The sequence below is a fragment of the Micropterus dolomieu genome, linkage group LG17 (assembly GCF_021292245.1).
Source record: "Micropterus dolomieu isolate WLL.071019.BEF.003 ecotype Adirondacks linkage group LG17, ASM2129224v1, whole genome shotgun sequence".
Taxonomy (NCBI): Eukaryota; Metazoa; Chordata; class Actinopteri; order Centrarchiformes; family Centrarchidae; genus Micropterus; species Micropterus dolomieu.
In genome coordinates, this window is record NC_060166.1 from 22,195,100 (window position 1) to 22,220,886 (window position 25,787).

A 25,787-nucleotide genomic window follows, 5' to 3' on the forward strand; every position below is an offset into this window, starting at 1 on the left:
CTGATTAAAACAGCTGGACATGATATTTGCTCTAAATATCACTAACGACTTTCTGGTAGGTGCTTAATGTGTTGAATACAAAAGCGCCGGCACAACAGCCACATGTGAATTTAAAAACGCATAAACGTACTTGAACTGAGCACAGTTTGATGATCAGTCAAAGAGGTGTGACATCAGGATAAGTGAGGTCACCGACCAATGGCCATGTGGGCATTCTGGTGCTGAGGAGACTTTTTTTCAGTTAATTAGCAGTTGATAAGCCTGTGACAGCCACGGACACCGGTTTTCTTTCTTTTCCCCCTTACAGCATTTGATTTATTGCTATCAGGATGTAATGAGCATTTCAACAAATACAATAATAAAAAAAAAAACTTCTGAAATACATTACCTACGCTAGCTTTAAGTTGTGCATCTGCACATGAGCCACAGAGGTGCTGCTCTGTTCGTAGCTTCATAAACAGTGAGAAATTCCCACTTAACAGAAGCAGTCTTTATGAAGCATGCATTAAGGTCTTCAATCAGTTTTGGATCAAGTACTGTGAAAAGAAAAATTATTTTTGACCTAGTTTCCACATGGCAGATTTGAGATAGGTGAATGAGGAGAAGGAGACAGGAATGAAGAAAGTAAATAAGCATGAGGAAAGGAAGGAGGGAAAAGGAAGAAATGGAAGGGAGGAAGTAAAGGAAGGACATTGGTAGCCAGGTAGACATGGGATTGTGGGATGATGGCGGGAAGACACTTTACAGAGCATAGAAAGGAAGCTAGGTATGAAGTCCGCAAGCTATTTCAACTTTCCAAAGAAGACCCTAAGGTAAGCTGTGACTCAAGTCCTGGGATTTGGAAGATAATAGGCTGTGATACAATTGTCAACACTGAGTCATCCAGACATGGGGCTCAGAGGGAGAGAGCTGGTGGTAATAGGGCCTGACATAGAGTAATCAATACGCCAGAACTCCTCACACACACAAAGGTGTGTCTGAGAGGTGGAACATTACACTAAATGGTTTGCCTGTATTTACACAAACATTCAGCTGCCATTTGGCTAATATGTAATGATAAAAAGAGGCCGGGGAACTTCAAGTCTTATAATTTTCTGGTAAACAAGCCTTCTCAGAGTGTGTTTTCATATCATTGGAAAGTTATGTTTAGGGTGATAAGGCAAGGGGCCTGACTCATTTATTAAGCATGTCAGTTTGTTGGTAGTCTCTCACACAAACTCCACTATCTCCACTATCATGCAATGAAAAACTACTCAACATTTTTCACTGCATACGATTTTTTTTGGAGGTGTTCTCCTTCTTTGAAGGCTGTCGTTAAATTCTATTATTGTCAGAGCTCATTAATTCATCTATCACACAAGTTCTCCCTATGAATACCGATCAATATGTAATTTTTTAAACATGAACAGACCTCACGTCCCAACCTGTTAACCCTCAAAATTATCCATAAATGATTAATGAATGTCCTTCATGGATACTGACATGCATTTCAATGCGTTTGTCATTCTTCTCTTTGTGTGAGAAAATGGCACAGTCAGAGTGCGGGAAAAAGACACTTCTCTATCTGAGAGCTTGGTGACCAGGTAGATGACTGCACTTTTCAAAGAATTTAGCGATTCACTTAAACATTTCACATGAATTTGCTTTAAGTGGAAACACATGCAGGGAATGAGATTCTAATTCACGGAACAGAAATAAAACACTATATGCTCAATCAGAGGCTGAAGCGGATGTCCGCATGGCTGGTCCCCACTGCGCCCTGCAAAACCAGTAATACTGAATCGTAATGCATGAGAATTGCAAGCCCTTATATAAGCTTTTCACATTCAATGGTTGATTATTTTCAGCAATAAACTGGGGCATATATTATCCCACAATAGAGAGATGATGCTGTAATAAAGTTGAGAGTTGTCAAAATGAAGCAATAAATAAATGATTAAGACATGAATGAGAGTCAGATTATTAATCGTCTGTACAATCTGATATGGCGCATAATGAACTGATTGGAAGTGTCAGTGTAATATTTTTCTCAGCCTTCATGTCAGATAAGTCTGCATATTCTCCCATCAGAATTGTTTTCAAGCTCTTTTCACACATGGAAACGGCAACATTATTGGACAATCACATGAAAAATCAACTCCAACTCCTGGTACACGATGGCCATATGGAAAATTGCTCCTCTTATGTCAAGTATAAATCCCAATTTAAGATCACTGAAATAATAACAATGGCAAAGTTTCCTTCAATCTGGCGTAGTCAAACTTGGAAATACTTGCTAAACTCAGAAACTAAAATTTTGTGTGTAGTGGGAATGTATAAATTTACAGCCTTCTATCTGGGGGCTAGCTGTGTTTATGGCAACAAGTATTTATAGTGCTCTCTACAGCACCAACACAATGAATGTGATTCTTAGCGTCGGCATCTTTGCATTACAAATGAGTAGCAAGCAGACATTATTTGGGGAAACACACTTGTTGTGACATAAAAATGACACAGTTAATATTCTGGCTGGATGCAGCTCTCTGTTGTCACCGTCCACGTAGCCTATTACCTTTTCTATTACTCAGTTGATTGATTCTCAAACTCTGTGTCTAAACAGGGAAATATGAACTTTACATAAGCCGTGGAGGAGAATTAATTAAATCCCAATCATTTTCACAGTCACAGTGGCTGCCCTCTAAAGCAGTTTGACTGACAAGACTATTTTTTTGGATTTTTAAATCTCCTGTACCACTGTGCACACCGAGGCGAGGTTGATGTGAAGTTGTTTTTTTTCTTCATCTTTTTTTTTAAAGGGATGTTCCCTCCATTCATTCACATTCACAGATATGGAACAAGAATTTTTTACCAGAACAATAAACTTGTGAAATTGAATTCTGTATCGCCCAGACAATATTGTTATCAATGCCAGACACACCCAGACAGAAATGCAGAGTGAGAGAGAGACAGAGAGAGAGAGAGCGGGGTGTGTTGCAGGTTTGAGCAGTAAGGGAAAAAGTACAAGGCCAAGGGCACACAGCAACTATTATGTATTCTTTACTAGCACAGAGCAACAGAGGGCGAAGCAACCTCCTCGAAAATTGTGAAAGAAAAAAAAAATATTTGGAATAAGAGGTATAAGACAGAAAATTTGAAAATGATGTTTGTGCAGTTTAAGGAAGCAGGTATATATTTCATCGGTTCTTTAGTGGCACATTCATTTAACAGTGTTGGGAGGAATAATTAGAAGCATGGAGCATGTCGAGCCCAGAACCCCAACTGGCCAAGAACAAATGGCAAGAGCACGACGGCGTCTGGGAAAGAATAGGGACTAACTAGTGAATAACACCCTCAGCCATACTTTAGAAGTAAAATGTAACTCCCCTCATCATCACCCTTTCATACAAACCTGCCAATCAGCTCTAACTAATATGAATGGTGAAAAAGAAACAGGGGTTTAAATAAATTAAACACATTGTGTGTGCGTGTTTGCATGAGGACTCGTACTGTGTTGAAATCCGAATAGTGTGCAGCCTGCTTCTGTATCGACACTGCTGCTTTATGACACCAGAAGACAAAAATTACACCGCTTATTTCCAGGAAGCAGACAGGCGTGCAGGTAGATATGCAGGCCAAGATGTTACGACTGTATGCATGTCTGGGATGGAGGGACGAGATGCTGCGTGGGTGAGCATGTGCATGAGTTTATTTATTTGAGTTTTATCATTCATGTGCGTGTGGGTCTGTATATGTGTGGCAGTCAGGAAGTGTTGGCAGCTCTTCAGGCAGGGATGCATGACAATGACTGCAGTGACAAGAGGGATCACGGGTGTGTGGAGGGGAAATGGAACATGAAGAACAAAACAAACAGGCGGAGGGTTGTGTGTGTGTGTGTGTGCGCGTGTGCGTGCGTGTGTGTGTGTGTGTGTGTGTGTGTGTGTGTGTGTGTGTGTGTGTGAGGTGAAGGGGTGGGGGTGTTGAACTGATGGCCCCAGCTTTGCAGAGAGGGATAATATGTCAGCCAGCACTGTGTGTCAAAGCATGCGTTTGACTGTTTTGGGTGGATGCGAGTGAGTGTGTATGTGAAAGTGAGAAAGAGAGAGCCTGAACGCTTTCATCAACACTCAAAATGACATCACAAAGCAAGGCGCTGCTAGGCCCAATCCCGTGCTCACCTAACCTTCAAATGACATTAGGCATCCCGTCAACATATGATGAGTCACTGCCAACCTGATGTGATTTATTCAATCCTGCCGAGTAGCTTGGATTGCGGCGTACAAATCACTTAGATGGAAACCATGGTGCCGGGGCCGAGTGCGTTTGTGTCGGCAAACGTGTGTGCGCCTATGTGAGAGAGTGTGTGTGTGTTTGTTTTGATTGTTTCTGTGCATGCATGCATCCGTCAGGCAGGCATGTGGGTGTGCATGGCTTTCCTTCAAGTGCAACGTTAAGTTAAAGCTGAGGCGACTCACATCCCAGAAACAAAGTTTGCAGAGAGAAGCTGTAAAAGCCCTGTGGAGCCGTTCAGTTACCCCGCTCTTCCATGTTTTTGTTTTAATCTCTCTGTTTGCTGTGACCCAAGAGCCAAGATTTCTATTAGATCTTACAATTAAAGCCCAGGAAATTAAAGGGTGGTATTAAGTGGACTTAATGGGGAGAGAGGAAAATAAACTGACGCTGAGAGCTTTATCCCATGGAAATAAAGGAAACAATGTTTAATACAATCTGAACAATGCACGTGTGCTCCTTTTCCTCCCCGTCACTTGCGTGTCTAATTTTGATCAGCAATATCAATAAAGGCAATACTTGTTTCTAGATTAGGTGACACATTACCCAGGAATAGTGCCTCGGAAATCACATAAAGGAAATAATGAAGCGAGGAACACATGGCAGGTTTCAGAGACAGTTCTGAGGTGCAACTTTTTTTTAACTTGTATGGCTTTTAACGAAGGGGACAGGCAAAAAAAGGAACCCCCATCTCTCTTAACCCCCATACAGCGTCCACTGAAGATCATTAACTCTAATGGTGGTCAATGAACACATCTATCTTCTCCATTAGTAAGTAGTAAGAAGTAAGAAGAATGAAAGAGAGGAAGCACACACCTCATATAGCTATGTTATTCTCTAATCGCATATTACACAGTTTGAAATATCACAGCGCATTTGCTAGAATGCAGTGCAATAGAAATGAAAAGAAAATGAGCATCTTCACATCTTCTTCCTTCCCTAATTTCTCACACCAGATTAATAACACCAACACATAACAGAATAAACAAACAACCAAAATGAAGACTGAAAGCAGTCAAATCCATAAGTGGGCATGACAAAAACCCTGACTCGAGACGGGTCGCCGCGTGAGGACGTTGATGAGCGCCTTGAGATGATTCAGGGGAAACAGATTAGGCAGGGGAGCAGTCTGGCAGATCGTTAGTCAGGGATGTCAGGACCAGAGACAAATGAAGTGTCAGCAGAGGAGGGAGACAGAAGGAAGGAATGGTTGCAGAAAAATAGCGGAAGACAAGGGAGAGATGTGAGAGAGGAGAGGGAGCAGATGCAGAGAGGATTCAATGTAAGATAAATGAATGATTTTTTGGTTCATAAGTGGATCACACGTATGTTATCTAATGTTAATACTAATTGTAAAAAAGAAATCCATATATTTATTTTCAATAAAGCTGCATGACTGACTGTTGCCAGTTACAAGTTAAATTCTTCAGAAATTGTTTAACAAGTAATTCTAGTGTGTTATAAATGTGACAGTATGTCCGTTTTGAAACTGTTTCAACTGAACTGAACAGAAACTGTGCACTTTGTGCAACTATGTGTCCTCATTTGTGAAGCAAACAGGTGTCTGATATTTTTCATCTGAAGCGTTTATAATCTTTTGTGAAAGTGCTATAATTGTAGTTAGTCCCCCCCCTTCATTGGTCAGATACTGTAAAAAAAAGCAAATTTCTTCTTGGAAGACGATACTAGTTCTAGTTCTAATCAGTATGATGTGAAATTCCAACACAGTGACAATAATGTGCTTCATTCTCACATTTCATGTCACGCTCAAAGCAAAGCCTCCCTTGAGTACACCCTAACAATGGGAACAGAGAGACACAGAGCCTTCATTTCAACAAAAAGCAAAAGTGACAATATGAGCAGAGCTCGAGGTCAAACTATTCACAAAACGTCCAACTCAATGAACTGCCTGGTTGAATTAGCCAACTAACGTGTCACGTTATTACATATTGACCATCCAAGCTGACTTTCACTACTGCCTGTTTTATAAATATTACTTTTTTAAAAAACTATTTTTAATATTATTTTTTAAATATGACTTCATTTTATGTCATGCACAAACCTGGCACATTGCACATATTTGCTGTTAATTGCTAATCATTGTTTATATTTTGTCAGTTTATATATTTATGTACACAATACTCTCGCCCATTGTATATAACTTGCATTTGTTTATTCCATATTTATATATTTCTACATTTATTATTAACTGTATGTTTGTCTACGTGTAGCACCCTATCACCAAAGCAAATTCCTTGCATGTGTAAAACAATACTTGGCAATAGAGCTCCTTCTGATTCTGATTTAATCATCATCATTTGGCAGAGTTATTTTCAGCTTGTGGGAGTGTCATGGTTTTTCCTTTGTCATTTCCTGTTTTATGTGTCTTTTGTACATTTCCTGCCTTTGTGTGTTTTCCTGCCTGTTTGATTGTCTGCCCCGCCCTAATCTGTTTCACCTGTGTCTAGTTATTCTCCCCTTACTTTTGTATTTAGTGTGTTCCCCCTGGTCTGTTGCAATCTTCATGTCAAGCGGTGTAGCCATTTTCCCAGCGTTTTCCTGTGTTTTGGATTTTCTGCTTGATATATTGGACATTCTGGATTTTGTTGATTGCCTGCTCCCTTTTGGATTTGTTTGCCTTCTGGACTGTCAGGCTGGATTGGACCTCCGCCTGCCTCACCATGCTGTAAGCGAGTATTCTCTTTTATTTTTATCATTAAAACCATTGAACTGAACCTGCTCTGCCTCTGCCTCTGTGTCTGTGTTTAAATCCCTTGTTTTCCAGTTATGTTTTATTTCTTCTGGTGGAACATTTAACATTTTGAATCTATTTATCAGAATTCAGGCCCTCTCCAAAAAACTAATGAACAAGGTTTTGAGATCAGTTTAGCCACTATGACATGTAATAGAACCCTCAACCCAAGAATCTACTTTTCCCTGAATTAACACAAAACTGCAAACCCTCCAGTTACAGTAGCTCTCACTTGTTTCATCATGTAATTACAACCATAGCCAAACTAAAAACTCTTGAAAACAATTTAGATGGATTAGATGCTCTTTTGATTCCCACCCAAGACGTATACTTTTAGATGGTCAGTGACTCTAATATGAACCTCAAATGTAGCTTTAATTACCTGTTTCACTTTAATTAACGTCATAAGTCAGCCAAACCTTCTGCCCACACAAACATCATTACATGGGTACATGTAAAAGTTTTTTTTAAATGATAACAGACACAACATCTGCAGCGAATTATCTGCATGTTGGTGCAAATTCTATTCTATGTTCTATTCTAGTTAATGAGAGGCGGCAGCAGGCAAAAGTGTAGTATAAATTATAGACAGCAGAATTCATATTTTTCTAAGACCACAAGAAAACATCATAAGCCATGAACTATGTGGCACTGGCAAAAACAATCTTTGCGAAATGTTCCAAGTAGACAGTAAAGAGTCTCACACCTCTGAGCTTATGTGCTCCCTCTCTATTTTCACAATGTCTATAGTATCATAATATAGAAATTATGAAAACTGCCTACTGTCCTTTTTAAAGGGAAAGAAGCAAACCAGATCTAGTTAAAGACAGAACTGTTTTTAGAAAAAGAATATAATTCATGTAAGTTTGTGGGAGGAAATATTGTGATTATCCCCCCAAAAACTGGTTGCTACCTGAAAAACACTTTAATTCTCCGTGATGTTTGCAAGCTGCCTTCCTGCAAAAACTGTGAAGCCTAATATAGTCAAACTAATGTCAAAGCACGAACATTCATCTCACAGAACATCCTCAGAACTGGTTCCAACAGACACCAGACTGAGAAAGCACATCAGGCAATTACATCAAATTACCGCTGCCTTTCTTTAATATAATGGTGTCACATTTTAATAGCAAATTAAACACATGTAGTTAGTTGCTCATTTCAAACCCCCCCCCCCCCCCCCGTATTTTTCCTATAAAGTTCAAGATCATGTTTATTAAAAAAAACTGCTAGAAAGAAGTAAACGTTTTCCCGTCACAGGTCGCATAGTGTAAAAGCCTCTTCAGGCTGAAAGTTGAGGGATTAAGTGATAAGTGTAACCTTTAGATAGACTTCAGAAATGTTATTTGCTCCCTGTGATAATGCAAATATCTTAAGTAGAACACCTGCTACTACCATTGACAGTGCACACATGCACACACCCATGAACCAACACATGCTTAGAAAGATTAGTGACCGTACATCATCTTTACAGCATGTTTGTCTGCTGAAACATTACTAGCTTACTAAGTAACTGAGTGATACCAATAGAGCATTTTATATAACATTATTTTGTGTGGTTACAGGTTAAGTAAAAAAAATAAAAAAGCCCTGTTCACAAAAGCACATCCACTGTGTAGTATTTCCCCACTGTCTGGAAGCCAGCCCTGGATGCTACTATATGAGAGTGTAGACTACTGTTAGTGGCTGTGTCCTGCTCTTAATTGGACCTAGTAAAGTTTACACTCTAGCAACCTCAGCCAACCTTACCTGAGTATTACTGCCATTTTCAGAGATGTACTATCACACCGAGTTTAGAAAATGGGCTAACAATGAACTTAGAAAGAACATAATGAAACGTCCTATCCTCTTTTGTGTCAGTTTGCAGTGAGCATGATGCACAAGCAGTGGAGCCATTAAAAACACAATAAATAGGATGAATCACTTATTACGACAACTAAGGAGACAACAGTGCTTCTATTTTTCTACATTATGTGCCAGACTGCCGGGGGTGAGGGGGTGGGGGTGTGGTGGGAACTGCTGACCATTTTAATGATGGTAACTGAAGCTATTAACAATGCCGTCACTGAGCAATGGCTGGATTTTAAGAAAATGGTGGTGATAGTAGCGGGAGGGGGTAGGCGGGGTCATCATCTACTATCTACCACGAATCTGTCAGCTATCCTTAGCCCTCCAGGAGATGTGCTGAGCAACACCAGTGGAGAGTGATGAGGGAGCGATTTAGGTGTAGACACAAAGGGAAGCAAAGACAAGAAGAGAGAAGGGAGCTACAATAGGAGAAGAGACTATGTCAAGAACTGCTGAGGAAAACATGAAGATGGCAGCAGCCCACTCTTAATGAGTCATAAATCAGCTTGATATGAATCATCTCTACAGCACTATTAGAGCAAAGTGTCTCGAACCTCATTAATTTCCATTAGGGAGCAGCTATCTGGTAAGTTTACCATAGCATCACATTTTCTCCAAGCCACTGTCTTTATGATCTTATAGTATCTCTCACAGATCTGCCTAAACACCATTATTCTCAAGTTTTGGGGTCAGCCCCTTTCATTCCCAGCAGGGACGTGCACAGATATTTTGTGGGGCAGTGACTCATTTAAGTTAAGGGGAACAGCCCCTTCTCAACCGTTTACTATTTACTAAATATAATGTAGCATTTATTTAACCAAATGGTAGCTTTACCATCAATCAAAACACTTTTTGTGTACACCTACCGGAGATTTAAGAAGTGGCTGATAGATATTTCAGTTGTAATGATTCAGCTGTTGGCCTGCAACTGCTTTAAAAGCAACTTTGCAAAGCAGCACTTCCTTTAGCTGCCTCTCTCAGCGCTTTCTGTATCTGCCTCTGTCACCTCTTTTGAGGACATTGTCATTGTACACACAATATGCAACATCCAGTATGATGCATCATTTACAAAGCTACGTGAAGTTTAACTAACTAGAGTTAACAAGTACCTGTGAGCAATTGTGTGCTGCACAATATTTAATGTAATCGGTATCAAAAGTTTACAGGCATAAATAGTTGAAAAGACATGATCACAAAACTAAACACCATGTGCTGCACTGCTGATTGACTGTAGCAATGACCACTAATTAACCGTCTTACAGTTATAAGCTTAGTTAGCACGCAAACATGTAAACAAGCCACTACCGCTGAGTAAATCCCCTGCAAAATAATAATTTTAAAAAGCATGTTGAGTTCAGACAGAAGAAGACAGAGAAGGATGTGTGGAGCTCCTCCTCAACTCATTCACTGACGAAAATTAATGTCGACTCTGAAGACGATGACTTCATCGCTCATTCAACGGGAGCTTGGCAGGCTTTCCGCACTCGTAATTATAAGAAAAACTGCAGCAGCAGCAACAACACCGACAACAATAGTTAGCAATTATAATAATCATTATAATTTATTTGTTTGGCCAAAAAGTGCACTTCAGCCAACAAGGGCAAAGAAGCAGCAACTGGAGGCACAAAAGCCACTACACTCAGCATGTCTGTCATCTGCAGTCACATGCAGTGAGAGAGAAAATGGACTCTGCTAAAATTAAGCTATGCTATTCCTTTGTCTTAGCGCTTATCTGCTTAACTCCATCCATACACATTCATTCAAGTTAAGAGGAGCACAGCATTAGAGTACTGAGGTGCTCCTTTAGGTGTGAAATCTACATTGGCTCTAAATACCCACACCAGCTCCCATTTTCTTACCAGAGAGGTGAAGATATACGTGTAGTAGACTGACAGCATTCCCAGCTCTGATGCCTGCAGATCAAAAGATAAGAGGGGCAGGAGGGGAGAGATAAAGCAAAAAGAATTTACAAAACAGAAATTCAAGGATTGGAGTGTGAACACAAAGATGTTAAGATGGAGGTCAGAGAAGCAGAGGAGGGAGGGGGATGAAACACAAAGCAGAGCGAGTCAGGAAGAAAGGGTTGTGGAGAGAAGTGAAGGGGTCAGTGATTCAGTGTAACTCAAGCTCCACTCTTCAGCAGACAGATCAAATCCACATCTTGATAAGACCAGACACATTCTTATCTGGCTCTCAATGGAGCAATTAATTTCTGAAGTACATTAGTATGCTGCTCGACACTCTGTCGTACAATTTGATTAAATCAAAGTCACAGTGAGAAGCATTTGTGGAGGACAGGGTGAACTTTTCATAGTTTCATTTCATTAAAGTCATTAGCAAAAAAGAAAATCATCGAGCTATAGATTTCTGTTTAATCATGCTGCAATGCACATTCAGAATAAAATAAATAAATATGTATAAAAAAATATAAAGGCTTTTCAAAGAACGTCATGTTTTTCCAAAAACTTGACTGAAATTCTTCCTGAGCATGAATTAACCATCCTGCCCCTTCTGAGATGCTACTCAGAGTATCTTTTCCACACCTGGATGTACTGAAATTTACATATTTCCATCATAAATAGCTTCAACACTGACATTATTCTAAGCTTGTGTATCATCAGAAAGAAATTAATAACAGACATTAGACTGTCATTTCTGCAAAAAGCCTAAACTCTGTGTGGGTGTTTGTGTGTCATTAGGAGTATATGTCACTCAGTTGTTAAATATTCAACTTGTGTGTTCTGCAGGAGCATAAATAAAAAAAGAAGTCAAATGTGGCGATTATCATAGCAAAAAATCCAAATAAAACTTTCATTATTAAACTCTAAATGACATCTCAAGTTGTCTTTATAAAGCTTCCTCCTTAGAGTATATTTACTGCACTATTACTCAGAAAGTACTACCAGTATGTAAGGTAACTATTATGCTTCTGGGAAATTGTTTGTTAACACCTGGGGTTACACACAGTAAGTAAAGCTAACTAATTTTTCACCTTGAACAGTACCTTCATGTGGCAAGCAACATTTCAAAACATGGCATGTTTTTCTTGGGTGATCTGCGCCATTAATACTGTACCGAACATAAACTGACATTATAACCTAAATCGCCTTTGGTTGCTGCCCACATCCCATTCAGAAGACACAATACAACCACAATAAGCAGCTGATGAAAAATATCCTTCTGGTCTCTTTTCGCTGCATTTTGAAATAAGCTTCTCTGCATTTTTGTCCACTTTTTGATCTCCTTGTTGTTCTACTGCAGCTTTTGGTCAGAGTGCACACGGTTTGCACTGCCCCCATATACTGGGCTCACTATCTATCCCAGTCTGGTTCTGTACAGCTGTGCACAACAGTGGAGGCCTGACTGAACAAGATTACATTCAGAATGCTAACACTGCTGACCTAAACCCCTCTGAATGCTAAAACCTCAGAGAGCAAGACCTTTGTCTGACGAGGGTTTGATGTAAGATGTAAACAGACAAATAAGGGGGAATGTCTTGCATGACAAAGGACGATTCTGTCCCTTTAGACAAGCTGGGCACTCTTATCATCATCTGAGACTGGCAAATATGCCGGCGCACAGCTTTGATATGTTTGGCAACTAGGCACTCCACATGAGATGCAGGACTGCCAACTTTACACCACCCTGCTGCAGGACTGTCTCTTGACAGACTGAGAGACAGACATCGTGACACACGGGGGAGACAAAAGAGTGAGAGAAAGAGGGATGGGTATACACGACCACATGGGGGAGGGAGGTGTGAAGAAACAAAGTGAAACTGTCGTCCCTGCATTTGAGTAGAGAGGCGAGAAAAAGAGCAACTCCATATTGAAACTGAAGAGACAGACGCAGGGAGAAGGCGAACAGAGGGCGAGCGAAAGAGAGACGTCCCACTGTGGGCTCCCACTGCTCTGTGGCCCAGGGTTGCCATGGTGACTGAATGACCACTGATGGCAGACTTGATTGAGGAGAGAGATTGAGATTGAAGACAAATAGTGAGATAGAGACTACAATGGAGAGAATGAGGGAAGAAGAGCTGGAAAGCAAGAGAAACATCTCTCCTTCCCTCTCCTCCCAACCCTCTTAAGTCTCCCGATATTGTCACCTCCACTCTAGCCATCCATTCATTGTTTTCTAGAAATAATGAGGTGTGTATTAATTACGAAGAGGCCATATGCTGCTGCCAAACATCCTTGCTTCCTCGGCTCCCACAATCCCCTTGATCCCCTATCGAAGCCATCAAAGACTCAGGAGAAGCTTCAACATTATGTTTGAGTCAAAGTGTCCATGGTCTTATAATGTTTTGAGACGTTATTGGTATGTGCCATTAGTTGACAAAACACATGTCGTACTATTTCTGTTACTGACAGAAATAGAGCTGACTTCTTCAAAAAGCTATTTCTACATAATTAAATTTATGGCTTTGCATGTTACATTATTTAGTTACATTTTCATGCAAAAGGTGTTTTTGGGGAAGGAAACAACAGATGGATAATAGATAAAGAAGGACATTAAAGAACCACTTGGTTTGCTTCAGTGACTTGCATAACAGCTGGTTTTAATTCGATAACATGCACTGCATTAGAAAGTAGACAAAAGGGCTCCTTTATTTTGAGTCTTTTCTTACTTACACTGATCCACTTAAGTGTACAGGATTCTCACTTGTGGAAGATGAATCATTGGAATACAACTTCATTTAATGCTCTCATCCATATAATTTGATGTAACAGGTTTGTTAAACAAGATTGCCTCAATTCATTTGCCTTTTATTTTGGGAGTGTGTTTTTGACTCCAGACTCAGTAACCCTGTCTTTTAAAGCGGTGTCCACTGCCAAAAGTGCATAAATCCATGTAATCTCACTCGTGATTCAACACGGCAAATGTAGTACAGTGGTGAAATAGATATTTCCTTTTTCATATGTTCTGCACACTACGCGCTGTGCCATGTGGGAAATGTAACCTCTTTCACTGCAGATCAAAACTAGACTAACCAACTTCTTCTAGTTAAAAACATTCTCCACACATAATTACTTATAGCCTTGAACACTTCTTGCCATTGGCATATTTCAGTTACTTTTTCTTTTTGAGATGTACGAGAATTAAAAAGATGTGGATCTTGGGAATTTTTTTCATGAGGTTGAAGTATGAAGACGGCACACATGGAATAAAGACAAGTTGTCAGTGCATAAATAACACAGCTGTCATGTGAACCATACTAACCCGTTCCAAAATGATATGTGACATAGTGGCGTTGGCGTCGACTATAATAGTGGCAGTCTTGTCGTCTCGGATCTCCTTCAGTAGCGGGGTTGGGTCCTGGCTGTCATCAAGCATGCGCACTGACAGAGTCTCCTTGGAGATGAGGAACTGCCTGAGGAGCTGCTCCAGGTTCAATAAGCCTGCCGGTAAGACACGCACAAAAAAAAGTCAAAAAAAAAAATATACACACACAGACAACAGGGTTACTTGTAATGAAGGGAAGACTCTCCAAAGGAGATGAAGCTCTGCAGTCTTTTTTTAAAAGTTAAGACAATACATAGCCAAAAAGTTAAGGAAAGTCAGGTGCATTGAGAGAGAGATGTCTGATATTGTAATGCAGTGGGAATTTAATAAGCATCACTGTACTCAAGTACAAACAAATGTGCCTCTTGTTTGTTTTTCTGACACATTTGACAACAATGAATGTGTAAACAAGTGGACTGATTACCTTTAATTGCAATTACTGTGAAGCCATCTAACACAAAGGGACATTTCAGCAACTTATCCTGTACTCTATCCTATGGTAATAGACCGTTTGACTCCAGTGAAGCAAGTGGGATTTGCCCTAATTAAAGAATAGCCGACTTAATCAAAACGCTCCTGGCAGCATTTTACCACTCACTTTGCATCTATATATTAGCAGACCAGGAGAGTTTACTAGGCTAATTTTTCATATAGGAGTTTAAACTCATTTGTGAGGTGTGTTACAGAGAGAACAACCTCATGTGACAGTTATGTTGGCCTCACCGTGGCAGATCTCACTACACTCATGTGACATTTCTTGATACTGGCAAGGAGAGTCATTTGAGAAGGACATAACTTTGTGGAGAAGGACTTTCATTAGCCGAGCCTCCACCTGCCATTTCCATTACAAAGTAATAAAGAAACGGTACTTGAGACTTTGGCATCAACAGCTATTTTATGTGATTTTTGCCATGGCGACAGCAGAGTAGTTCGTCTGTCCCACAGAGACCAATTTTGGTGTAGCAATTTTAAGTTCTCAAGCTGAGTCCTTTAGCTTCTCCACAGCACATTAACACAAGCTACAACACTGACCCAGTCACCAGCATCACGTCTAACAGCTTCTGCAATTATGTCTCAGTGTCTGCCTGTCTCTCAGCCTGTCTGTATGGCGGTATATCACTGTGTGTGTTTGTCTTCCTGTACCTGGCTACCTGTGTCTGTGCACTCAGGAGACATCATTTCTGGCTGCTGCTTTCTTGCCTGCCTGTGTCTCAAACCTGTCAGATCAGCTTCCTCTGTAGTATAACGCAGAATATATTTGATGAGCTTGAAATAGCTTCTGCTAAACCGTCCTCCTTGTCTGCCTCCTGCCTCCACTTCTCTGTGGCTTCTCACAGGGCATCAAATACAATTTCACGTCAAGTGCATGACGTTAGACGGTGCACTGCGCTAGATGTGGCTGGCTAAAGAGCATACACACATTCACACACAAATAGAGTGACACAGAAGAAAAGTTCATATTCTCTTTAGTGTTCTGGCTACACAGGATTCAAAGGGGAGACAGAATCTTTTTTTTGCTAGGGTGTCTTACAGCTGCCATGTTCCCTCACTGTTTGCTCTGGTGAACCAGTTTCAAATAAAAAACATACAGCTGAATGAAAGATTTACTCTTCTTTAGTTAGACTTGTATAGGTTGCTGTAGAGAGAAAAGAAATTCTGTGGGATTGTGTGTGTGTGTATGTATGCTTGAAACTCTGTCTTTATAAGGACCAAGTTTAAGACCCAGAGAGTGAGGACATTTTTGAAAAGTGAGGATATTTTGGTTAGTACTCACTTCGATGGATTAGATTAGAAATAGGTTTAGGTGAAGTTAGTCTTAAGCTACTAATTAAATCAAATCAAATTTCTGATAGGATCTCTTCATTAAATACTTGTCATTGCTCCTAATGGTGTCCGCCATTCCTGTGCAGGATTAAAATTTACAACAGACACACAAAAGAGACTGACAGGAAACAATCCATGCATGACATTACTCTTTGTAATATTTCTTAGGCTGATTCAGCCTCACAGTAAACTGATGGCTCCTCTGTGCCTGTATCAGAGCTGTGGTAAGTTACTGCAAATGCTGCTGGCAAACCACTGTGTGGCTTTTACTGTGAAGCAGCCACAGAAAATGCAGCTGTTACCGCCGGAAACCATAGGCATCAGAAATCAACATGGACTGAAATCTTAAATTTATCTTTAGCTTTGTGTAGTTTTTTTTGTCAGTGTTATTTACGCATTGTGTGTATCGTTGAGGTCTAACCAACGGTGTTATATACATTTCCTTCCTCATAAAACATGCAAAATCAATTTTAGAGTATTTTTAATTCTGTATTATTTACATTCATGTTTACTAACTTGGAGTCTTCTTCTTCGCTGCCTTTGCTGGTATTGGCAGGAATGGGGATTAACCTGTTTATATAACACAGTACCTGAATATGAACCCCTTGGCACGTGTAGGTGAATAATATATAATGAAACCTTTGGTCACAGACAAAGCTTTTAACACAGGCCCAAAAGCCCTGATGACAGCCGTACATTATGATGACTCATCGTTTAGCCTCGAACAGTGAATAAGGCCACGCTTTATGACTTTGCACCTGTTGGGACCATCACTTTAAAATGCTGTTGACAAGATCATGTGTCAAAACATTTAAAGTATGTCTCAGCATATTCCCCTTCCCATTAACCTAAATAACCATAAAAGCAGAACCATCAATACCAACTATACTACAGCACCACCACCCTGTCACACGGGTGGTGGTGCTGATTTCAGATGCTCCTGCTGATCATTCTTGTTCTCTCTGCAAACAGCATTTTTATTCATCCTTCATACGGCACACATTACTTATCCTACAGGAATATCCATTTGCAGGTTTTTCAGTTTGAGTGTGATATTACTACATAAGTGGGATGGGGTGGGGGTGCTAAGAGTTGCTGTCAGAGTTCAGGTGAACCTCTTTTGTTGAAAAACTGCCCTCTACGGAGTGATTCACAAGGGATACTTCTATTTAAATTGTGTCTGCCGTTTTATTTTGTCTTTAAAAGATAGGTAACAGTGGAATAAATGATGGGAGCAGAAAGGAAGAGATTAAATGCATGATAGGTCCCCCCTGGATTTAAATCCAGAGTGTCACAGTCACATGTCAAACTCCACTAGACCACCACCATGTCTCTTGCTGTGTTTTTTGATGGGGAGAAATCACCCTATATCTCATGTGATTTCTTTTCCAAAGTAGGTAGAAATAGCAAGCAAAGACTTTGCATTTGACTCTTGCAGAGTCAATTTCTGCACATTTGCACCTATGCAACCCCACTCACTCTGCACAAATCCAAAATCTCATTATATTGAGCCAACACATCTTTACAAAAAGCAACAGGAGATTTTAAAGCCAACTGCTTACCATCTATTCAAGGAGAAACTTTACTACTAGCATCACTACCATCACCTTGACTACTTACATCGCTGCCTTCCTCATCAGGATCATTAGTAGCCGCAGTATAATTACTATTATCAAATTCAAAAAGACCATGCCCTGCAATTACGATGTTCCTGTCTTTCTTACATCTTTGTATACAATACATTCCTGTTCACAATTCATTGAGCCATCTCTTCCACTTGACTTACGTTGATTACAGGCTAGTGGTGGCAACATCACAGTGTGAAACATGGAGAGACACTAGGTCACCTCCAGAAACTGTGTGTAATGGAGAATTGTAATTCATTAAATAACATGGGCAAGCAATCATAACCAGAAAAAACCCCATAGCAATCACGTAGCATAAGGCACACTATGTAAATTAGCAGATTATAGTGGAGACCTGATACAACGACAAGTACTGAAGTGTTTTTTTTTCTATTGTAGCGGCAGTGGAAAAATGCAGTGAGGTAAAATGCCAAACCGTGCTCTCCAGCTGTGCCTATCAGAAGTTGGGGAAAATGCTCTGCAAGCATTTGAGGCCTACTGTTTTGTTGGACTTAGAAATCTTGTACCAGCACTGCAGCTCCAGCTAAATTTCAGAGCGTATTGGATGTTCTTTTTCAGCTTACTGACAGCTGCACCAATCAACTCACTAATGAAAGTGCACTGCTGTAGCAGTAGTGCCAGGGAGTACGGGAACAGCATGCATGTATGTGTGTGGTTTGCACAGTGTACGTGTGTGCATGCGGGCTGATTCTGTGCGTGCATTTCAACGTGTGTGTCTCTTTTCATTTACCAAAGGCCACAGCCTCATGACATGTGGGGCCACCCAACAGATCTAAAAATTCAACCACATGGGCAGTGTTCTGGGCAAGAGTTAGATTAATGTCCATCCTGGTGTGCTCCATGCCTTTGGGCAGAGCTCCACCTCCACTCCTGCCTCCATGGGTGGAAAATATTCATGAATTGGCCACGCTCTATTAGGCTGTCACTGACTTGGGTGATTAATGAGACCGGCACGTGTGGACGAGCCACCAACAGCAGACTGCCAACCGACCAAGTGACTGCGGGAGGAGGGGTGGGGCTGCGCAAGCTGGAGCTAAAGTCGAATGGGTTTCAGCTGATGCTGTTGCTGAACACACACACACACACACACACACACACACACACACACACACACACACACACACACACACACACACGCTGCATTTTCTGTTGAATGAATGAGGGTCACAGAAGAGGGTGCAATCAATACAGCCACGTCATTTCCTGGACTGTCTCTTGCAGTAAATGTTTAATTCCAGTGTGGTTACCACCTACTCCTCCCCTTACCCTAATCACTACATTTCACCTCTCTAACATCTGACAAATAGCATCCTCTTCTCTCCTCTCCTCTCCTCTCCTCTCCTCTCATCTCCAATTTCAGACTCCCGTTGGTATATTCTATCTACCTCTCATCTCTCCTCATTTCATTTCTTTTCATTTGATTTAATTTCCTTTCCAGTCCGCTCTTAGCCCACTGACACAGAATAAGAACCAACCCGCACACCCACACACAACCAGAGGGAAGAAGAACAGTAATGTTAAAATGAGTTTCTTTTCTCCAAACTTGCCAATATTAAAGTCAGAGGGTGCCTAAAAGGTTCACTTGTTATCACTGTTCTCGCCGGAGCTGTATTAATCAACTCTCTGAGGAATGAATGTCACAGAAACAGAATCTGAGCACTGAATTGGAAGAATGACTGACAGGTTAAGGAACACCTAGAAGGGAAAAAAACAATAACGATTTATTTCTGACCATTGCAGGTATAATTAGGTATTGGGTTTGGGTTATTAAACTACAATTACCTCTATATTGTCTTTTGCTAAGCTTAATTAATTCTTCCCAGCAACATTTTACAATTTCTGCATAATCAACTGCCATCTTTAGCAAAATGTTTTCAAAAAAGGTACCCTCACATTTGAAATAATTTACTGTAACTGCATTTGCACACACACACATTTTGGTTTAATACTTGAAACACAGTGCTTTGAGGTCTTAAAAGTTATGAATGAAAGGAGTCTCCAGAGTAAAGGCCAAGAGACAGTCAAAGAGGAAGTTGAAAGGCAGAAGAACTGAGACTTGAGATAGGTGGGGTGGGCGGTTCACAGTGGCTCATTGCCATCTCTGGGCTGTTTGACACATGGTTGATATCTCAAGCCTATTTCCTCTCTTCAAAGCCTTGTGCTGATTAGGAGAAAGGTTAGAGGGTGCCACTCGAGGTCATGGTGCCTTTGTCTAGGGAGTTGTAATTACTGCTTGCTGTACTACAAGAGGGTGGGAACAGGCCATGATTTAATCTTCCTTTCTATTTACAAAAATAACTTCCCTCGAGGAGATTTTCAAGCTTTTTTAAGGTCATTCAGTTTAGTATCTATGGAATCTAACGAGTGCCTTTGACAAGGAGGCGGTCAGCGGTTACAGCTGCAAACTCCATCTTCATTCTCTTGTCTGTCTTAAGGATGTGTTTTGATCATCAGCAGGGTGTGTTTACACAGAGTGTTGTAGTAAACACACAAGAGATTGAAGGTTGAGGACAGATTATACATCACACAGTGTAATGTCCTATCTCATTATTTTAATTTAAGGATGATGATAAGAAAAAAAAAAGATTCTGCAGTACATGTAATTTATTTTGAGATGCATGCTTCAGGCGTGATACTGTGGGGGAGTTTTAGCTGTGGAGTGCAGCAGCTGCTTCAAAACGGAGCGTGTCACAGGGTGAGATGTTGTTAAGCACTGCATCTGTTGTCAGAACACAGTCGGTGTGCGTGTGAGAAGCTTATTTGTGCTAACATGTGTTAAAGGAATCCAGGCAAACAAAAATGTTTGCACTTTGTTGACAGATGTAGGGAAGGCATGTGAGCCTTCTCCCCAGGTGTGTATGACTTTGTATTTTGTCACGAGGGTGTGAATGTTGTACTCACAGTCAGCCTGTGCACAGATGAGGCAGGCGGTGGTGCTGTTAAAGAAGGTGAGAAGGCCAGCCACAGCCAGGCTGATGTCGGTGTTGGTTGGCCTCAGGTCCAGAGTGGTGAATCGGGGGAACTGAACCTTCAGAATGTCCTCTGGAGCCACCTTTACATACGGCACCTGTACAGAGATGCTAATGTCAGGACATCTGTTGCATTTTAATCATTTGCAGTTGATTTTGACATGTTGCATTCATATTCATGATCAAAACTGCAGCATACGTCTGCAGACAACCGTAAAATAGATAAAAACAAGGGAAAATGTGTGTGAACTGCTGCCAGCAGACAGCCAGAAGAAAGAATAGATCTATCAGTCAGACAATCAGTCTAATCTGTTACGATAAATTGCCAGCAAGGATAACCCAGGGGTCTGTGGTAATGTGCATATTCAGAATCAACATGTCTTTCAGTAACTGAGGTACTGAAGCTCATGTAACGTATAGATCTAAAAATGTGTTTTGTTTCACCCACATGAATAACAAGGGTTTATTATTTCTATTCCAAAGAGGGCAGGGTAGTGTAGAATGCCTCTGCGTAGCCCCATAGCCTACGCCATCGATTAGACGCATTTTGAAGTATAAATTACACTTTACAGTACAAATATAGAGCGCAGAATAGATGAATGAATAATAACAAAACAAAAGAGATATAAAACAAGCATAACATAACACAAAAATATTACTGACCCCCTGCATTTGATGTCCAGTTAATTAATGTTTCTGTAAAGTTCTGCCAGAGTTAGCTCCTCTCGTTCCTCACCGCATAGCCCCTCCCTCTGCGTCTGTACGCAGCCGTCTACTCACAAAGGCCCTCATTTATCATTCTTGCGTAGAAACAGGCGCATATGTTGGCGTAAGATTATGCTTACACTCCTCTCACTGCGTGATTTATGAAGCTGTACGTACCTTTGAAATCCAGGTGTACGCAATACCTGCCCTTGATAAATGCTGCGGCTGAAAACGATAGAATAACACGCCCCTATATATTCAAGTTTCCGCTTCCCCCACGCCCTCATTTTACGCCATGGACACACGGAAGACGGCAAAGAAGAGGAACTTCTCCGACGTGGAGATCGAGACCATCACCAGGGAAGTGGAAAGAAATAAAATTGTTTTATTTGGGAGTTTAAAGAGTGGGATTAAAGGCGCCCACAAAAAAAATTTATGGACCCAAATTACAACTTCTGTTCACGTCACATGTATTGGGGTGTACAATAGTGATGATGATGTGATGTGGAGTACCATTCATTCACATAAATAATTGCATGACAATTTGTAATATTCTTCTTATTATTATTATGATTTTTATTATTAATGACGCTTATTGTTATTTAGAAGAAGAATGTCATTATTATTTTTATTATTTAAGAAGAAGAATGTCATTTTTATTATTTTGTCAGTCTGAATTATTTTTTGTTCATTGAAAGCCTTTCATTACAGAACCCAGTCCGTGCGCACCTGCCGGGCCTAACCCTGAAACGTCAGGTAAAGCGCACAGGCTCCACTGGGTATAGCTGAGGCCTGAGTACAGATTTATCCTAACTGTCATCCATCATTCTGTTTAAGTGCAGTTATAGTTTTTGCGTTGAAGCGGCTACAATTCCTACTATTGCGACATCAAGGGATGATGCTTACATTTTGTTTAATGCAAGATATTAGTCAAACGCTGAGCAAGAAAAACATAGACAAAACAATCTCATGTTGCTTTAAAAACATTTTATTATTCTCTTCAAAATGTCGAGAAAAGCAAAACTTAGATGGCATTTTGAATGTACATTCGGGTGCTGACTTGTGGCTGGTTTCGTGAATCTGCACCGTGCATTTTTCCGTTTTTAGGCAATAATATAGTCAGTTTGACCTGCAACTTTTATTTGTGTCACAGCCTATTTTTGTTTGGATATACACTGAAATAAAAGCAACCCCAAATAAACAACAAATGAAGGAACACATATGCCTACAAATCAAATGCTTTGGTAAAGTCACACAAATTAAACATTTAAGTCCATGTTGCACAAAAATAAACACTGAAGTTTATAATTACTATGTTGTTGGGTTTTTTTTACAGTGGGTCATAATATATCATATCTTTTAGTTTGTCAGTGCACTCCCATAAACCTTGGTTCCCTGCAGCAATACATAAATCCAGTAGTCACCAATTTAGGCATCAAAATTGACAGTGATTTTAAACTTGACAAGCAAATAAACACTGTGGTTAAATCAAGTTTTTATCATTTGAGGCTTTGATCTAAAATTAAACCTGTTTTATCTTTTGATCTTCTTGAGCATGTGATTCATGCTTTTATCTCGACCTGTTTGGATTACTGTAATGCACTTTACATTGGTGTGAACCAAACCTCCCTCTCACGCCTGCAGTTAGTCCAGAACGCAGCTGCTCGTCTTTTAACAGAAACCCGGAAACACAAACACATTACCCCCATTATGGCCTCGCTCCACTGGCTCCCTGTACATTTTTAGATTTTAAGTTTGTTTTTAAGTCACTTAATGGGTTGGCACCTCAGTACATCTCTGAGCTCCTGCACACTTACACCCCGCCAAGGTCACTGAGGTCTGCTGATCAGCTGTGTCCGAATGTGCCCAGGACCAGGCTGAAGATCAGGGGCGATCACTCTTTTTCAGCAGTTGCCCCCAAACTGTGGAATGACTTACCTCCTCACATTAAAGTGGCGCCCAACCTCTACACCTTTAAATCTCGTTTAAAAACATATTTTTATTCCCTGGCTTTTAATTCACCATGAGAGCTGCTGTGGTCTTCGTTGTCGCTGTCAGTGTTGGTGTTATTTGTTTTTTTGTTTTTTTTTTTATTTATCATGAGCATATTTTATATCATCTCTGTATAACACTTTGGTAACCTTGTTGTTTTTTAAATTGTGCTATATAAATAAAGTGGATTGGACTGGATTAACTGTAAACCGTTTTACTGCCCCCATGATTTTGCTTCATTCATTCTGGTCGGTGTTTACATTCTGCTGCACGCCAACGTCCACGACCCACAGCGCATGCTGGCCGACCAGATACTGTGTGTGGAGCAGAAAAACCCGGATTCCCTTGTCATTGTTCTTGGTGACTTTAACAAAGGAACTCCCCAAATACAGACAGTTTATAAAGTGTCCAACCAGAGAGGGGAACACTCTGGATCACTGTGCCTATCACGCCGTTACACGCTCTTCACTGGCACACTCTGATCATGTCATGGTCCAACTGATTCCTGCTTAAAGACAGAAATTACAACTCTGTAAACCTATAGTGAGGACGTCAAAGAAATGGACCAGTGAAGCTGTAGAGGATCTTCAGGCGTGTTTGGACTGCACTGACTGGGATGTTTTCAGGACTGCTACCAACAATCTGGATGAGTTTACAGAGGCTGTGACGTCCTACATCAGCTTCTGTGAGGACAGCTGCATTCCAACACGCACCAGGGTGAGTTATAAAAATGATAAACCCTGGTTCACAGCTAAGCTCAGACAGCTGAGGTTGGAAAAGGAAGAGGCATTTAGGAGTGGGGACTGAGCCAGGTTTAAGGAGTCAAAGTACAGGTTTAGCAAGGCGGTGCGAGATGCTGAACAGAACAGCTGAATGCAGAGAGACTACAACAGAAGTTCTCAAGGAATGACTCTGCTTCGGTCTGGAGAGGATTCAGACAGATCACCAGCTACAAACCTAAATCCCCCCACGACTTCAACGACTCTCGCAAAGCAGCGGGTCTGGACTCTGTCTCCTCATCCACCCTGAAGCACTGTGCTGATCAGCTGTTTCCGGTGTTCACAGGCATCTTTAACACCTCACTGGTGTCACGCTATGTTCCAGCCTGCTCAAAGCCTCCACCATCATCCCTGTCCCCAGAAATCCAAGACCCACGGGACTTAACGACTACAGACCCGTCGCCCTGACCTCTGTGGTAATGTGGTAATGTCTTTTGAGCGCCTTGTGTTGTCCCACCTTATATCCATCACAGACCCACACCTGGACCCCCTGCAGTTCGCCTACAGAGCCAACAGGTTTGTAGATGATGCAGTTAACATGGCCCTTCACTACATCCTCCAGCACCTGGACTCCACAGGAACCTACGCCAGGATCCTGTTTAAGGACTTCAGCTCCGCTTTCAACACCATCATCCCGGCCCTGCTGCAGGACAAGCTCTCCCTGACTGACTCTACCTGCAGACTTCCTGACAGACAGGAAGCAGCACGTGAAGATGGGAAAACATGTCTCTAACTCCAGGACCATCAGCACCAGTTCCCCTCAAGGCTGCGTTCTTTCCCCTCTGCTCCCTGTCCACCAACAGCTGCACCTCCAGTCACCAGTCTGTCAAGCTCCTGAAGTTTGCGGACGACACCACCCTCATTGGGCTCATCTCTGGAAACACAGTGGAGATGGTCATGGACTTCACGAAGAGCCCAGCCGCACCCTCCCCCATCACCTTGAGTGACTCCCCCGTAGCCAATGTGGACTCCTTCCACTTCCTGGGCACCATCATCTCCCAGGACCTCAAGAGGGAGCTGAACATTATCTCCCTCACCAAGAAGGCCCAGCAGAGGCTGTGGCAGCTGAAGAAGTTCAGCCTACCAAAGACAATGATGGTGCACTTCTACACCGCCATCAATGAGTCCATCCTCACCTCCTCCATCACCATCTGGTACGCTGCTGCCACTGCCAGGGACAAGGGCAGGCTGCAGCGTATCATTCGCTCTGCAGAGAAGGTGATTGGCTGCAACCTTCCATCACTTCAGGACCCGCACGCCTCCAGGACTCTGAGGCGAGCAGGAAAGATTGCAGCTGACGCCTCCCATCCTGGCCACAAACTGTTTCAGACTCTCCCCTCGGGCAAGAGCCTGTGGTCCATCAGGACCAAAACCTCTCGCCACAAAAACAGCTTCTACCCGTCTGCAGCTAGCCTCATCAAAAAGTCGCGGGCCCCCCACTGACAGTCCCCCCCTCAAATAATACAATCGTCTCTGCATGTAAATATCACTTCATGTCATATCATGCACAAACCTGGCACATTGGACATATTTGTTGTTAATTTGTTGTTAATTGTAAATTGTTGTTCCATTTTTATCTTTAGGGCCCGAGCACGACCGTGCGAGGTCCCTATTGAATTTGTAAAGATATTATATATATATATATATATATATATATATATATATATATATATATATATATATATTTTTTTTTTTTTTTTTTTTTTTTTTTTTTTTTTTTATT

The 25,787-nt window shown here is 41.2% G+C and overlaps 1 protein-coding gene across 12 annotated transcripts in view; it reads right to left on the reverse strand.

Annotated features, from left to right (window-relative positions):
* grik4 (glutamate receptor, ionotropic, kainate 4) overlaps nt 1–25,787 on the reverse strand; it is a 353,258-nt gene that overhangs the window by 68,480 nt on the left and 258,991 nt on the right. For 11 of the 12 annotated variants that reach the window (XR_006828758.1, XM_046073785.1, XM_046073783.1 and 8 more), the window contains 3 exons: nt 20,521–20,686; nt 14,087–14,265; nt 10,726–10,779 (listed from right to left, as the gene is read on the reverse strand). Coding sequence is in view for 11 of the 12 variants with exons in the window: in XM_046073785.1 (XP_045929741.1) it covers nt 10,726–10,779; nt 14,087–14,265; nt 20,521–20,686 (399 nt within the window). In the remaining variant the exon portion in view is untranslated. The remainder of the gene's footprint in view (nt 1–10,725; nt 10,780–14,086; nt 14,266–20,520; nt 20,687–25,787) is intronic. The other variant, XM_046073784.1, reaches the window with a different exon arrangement.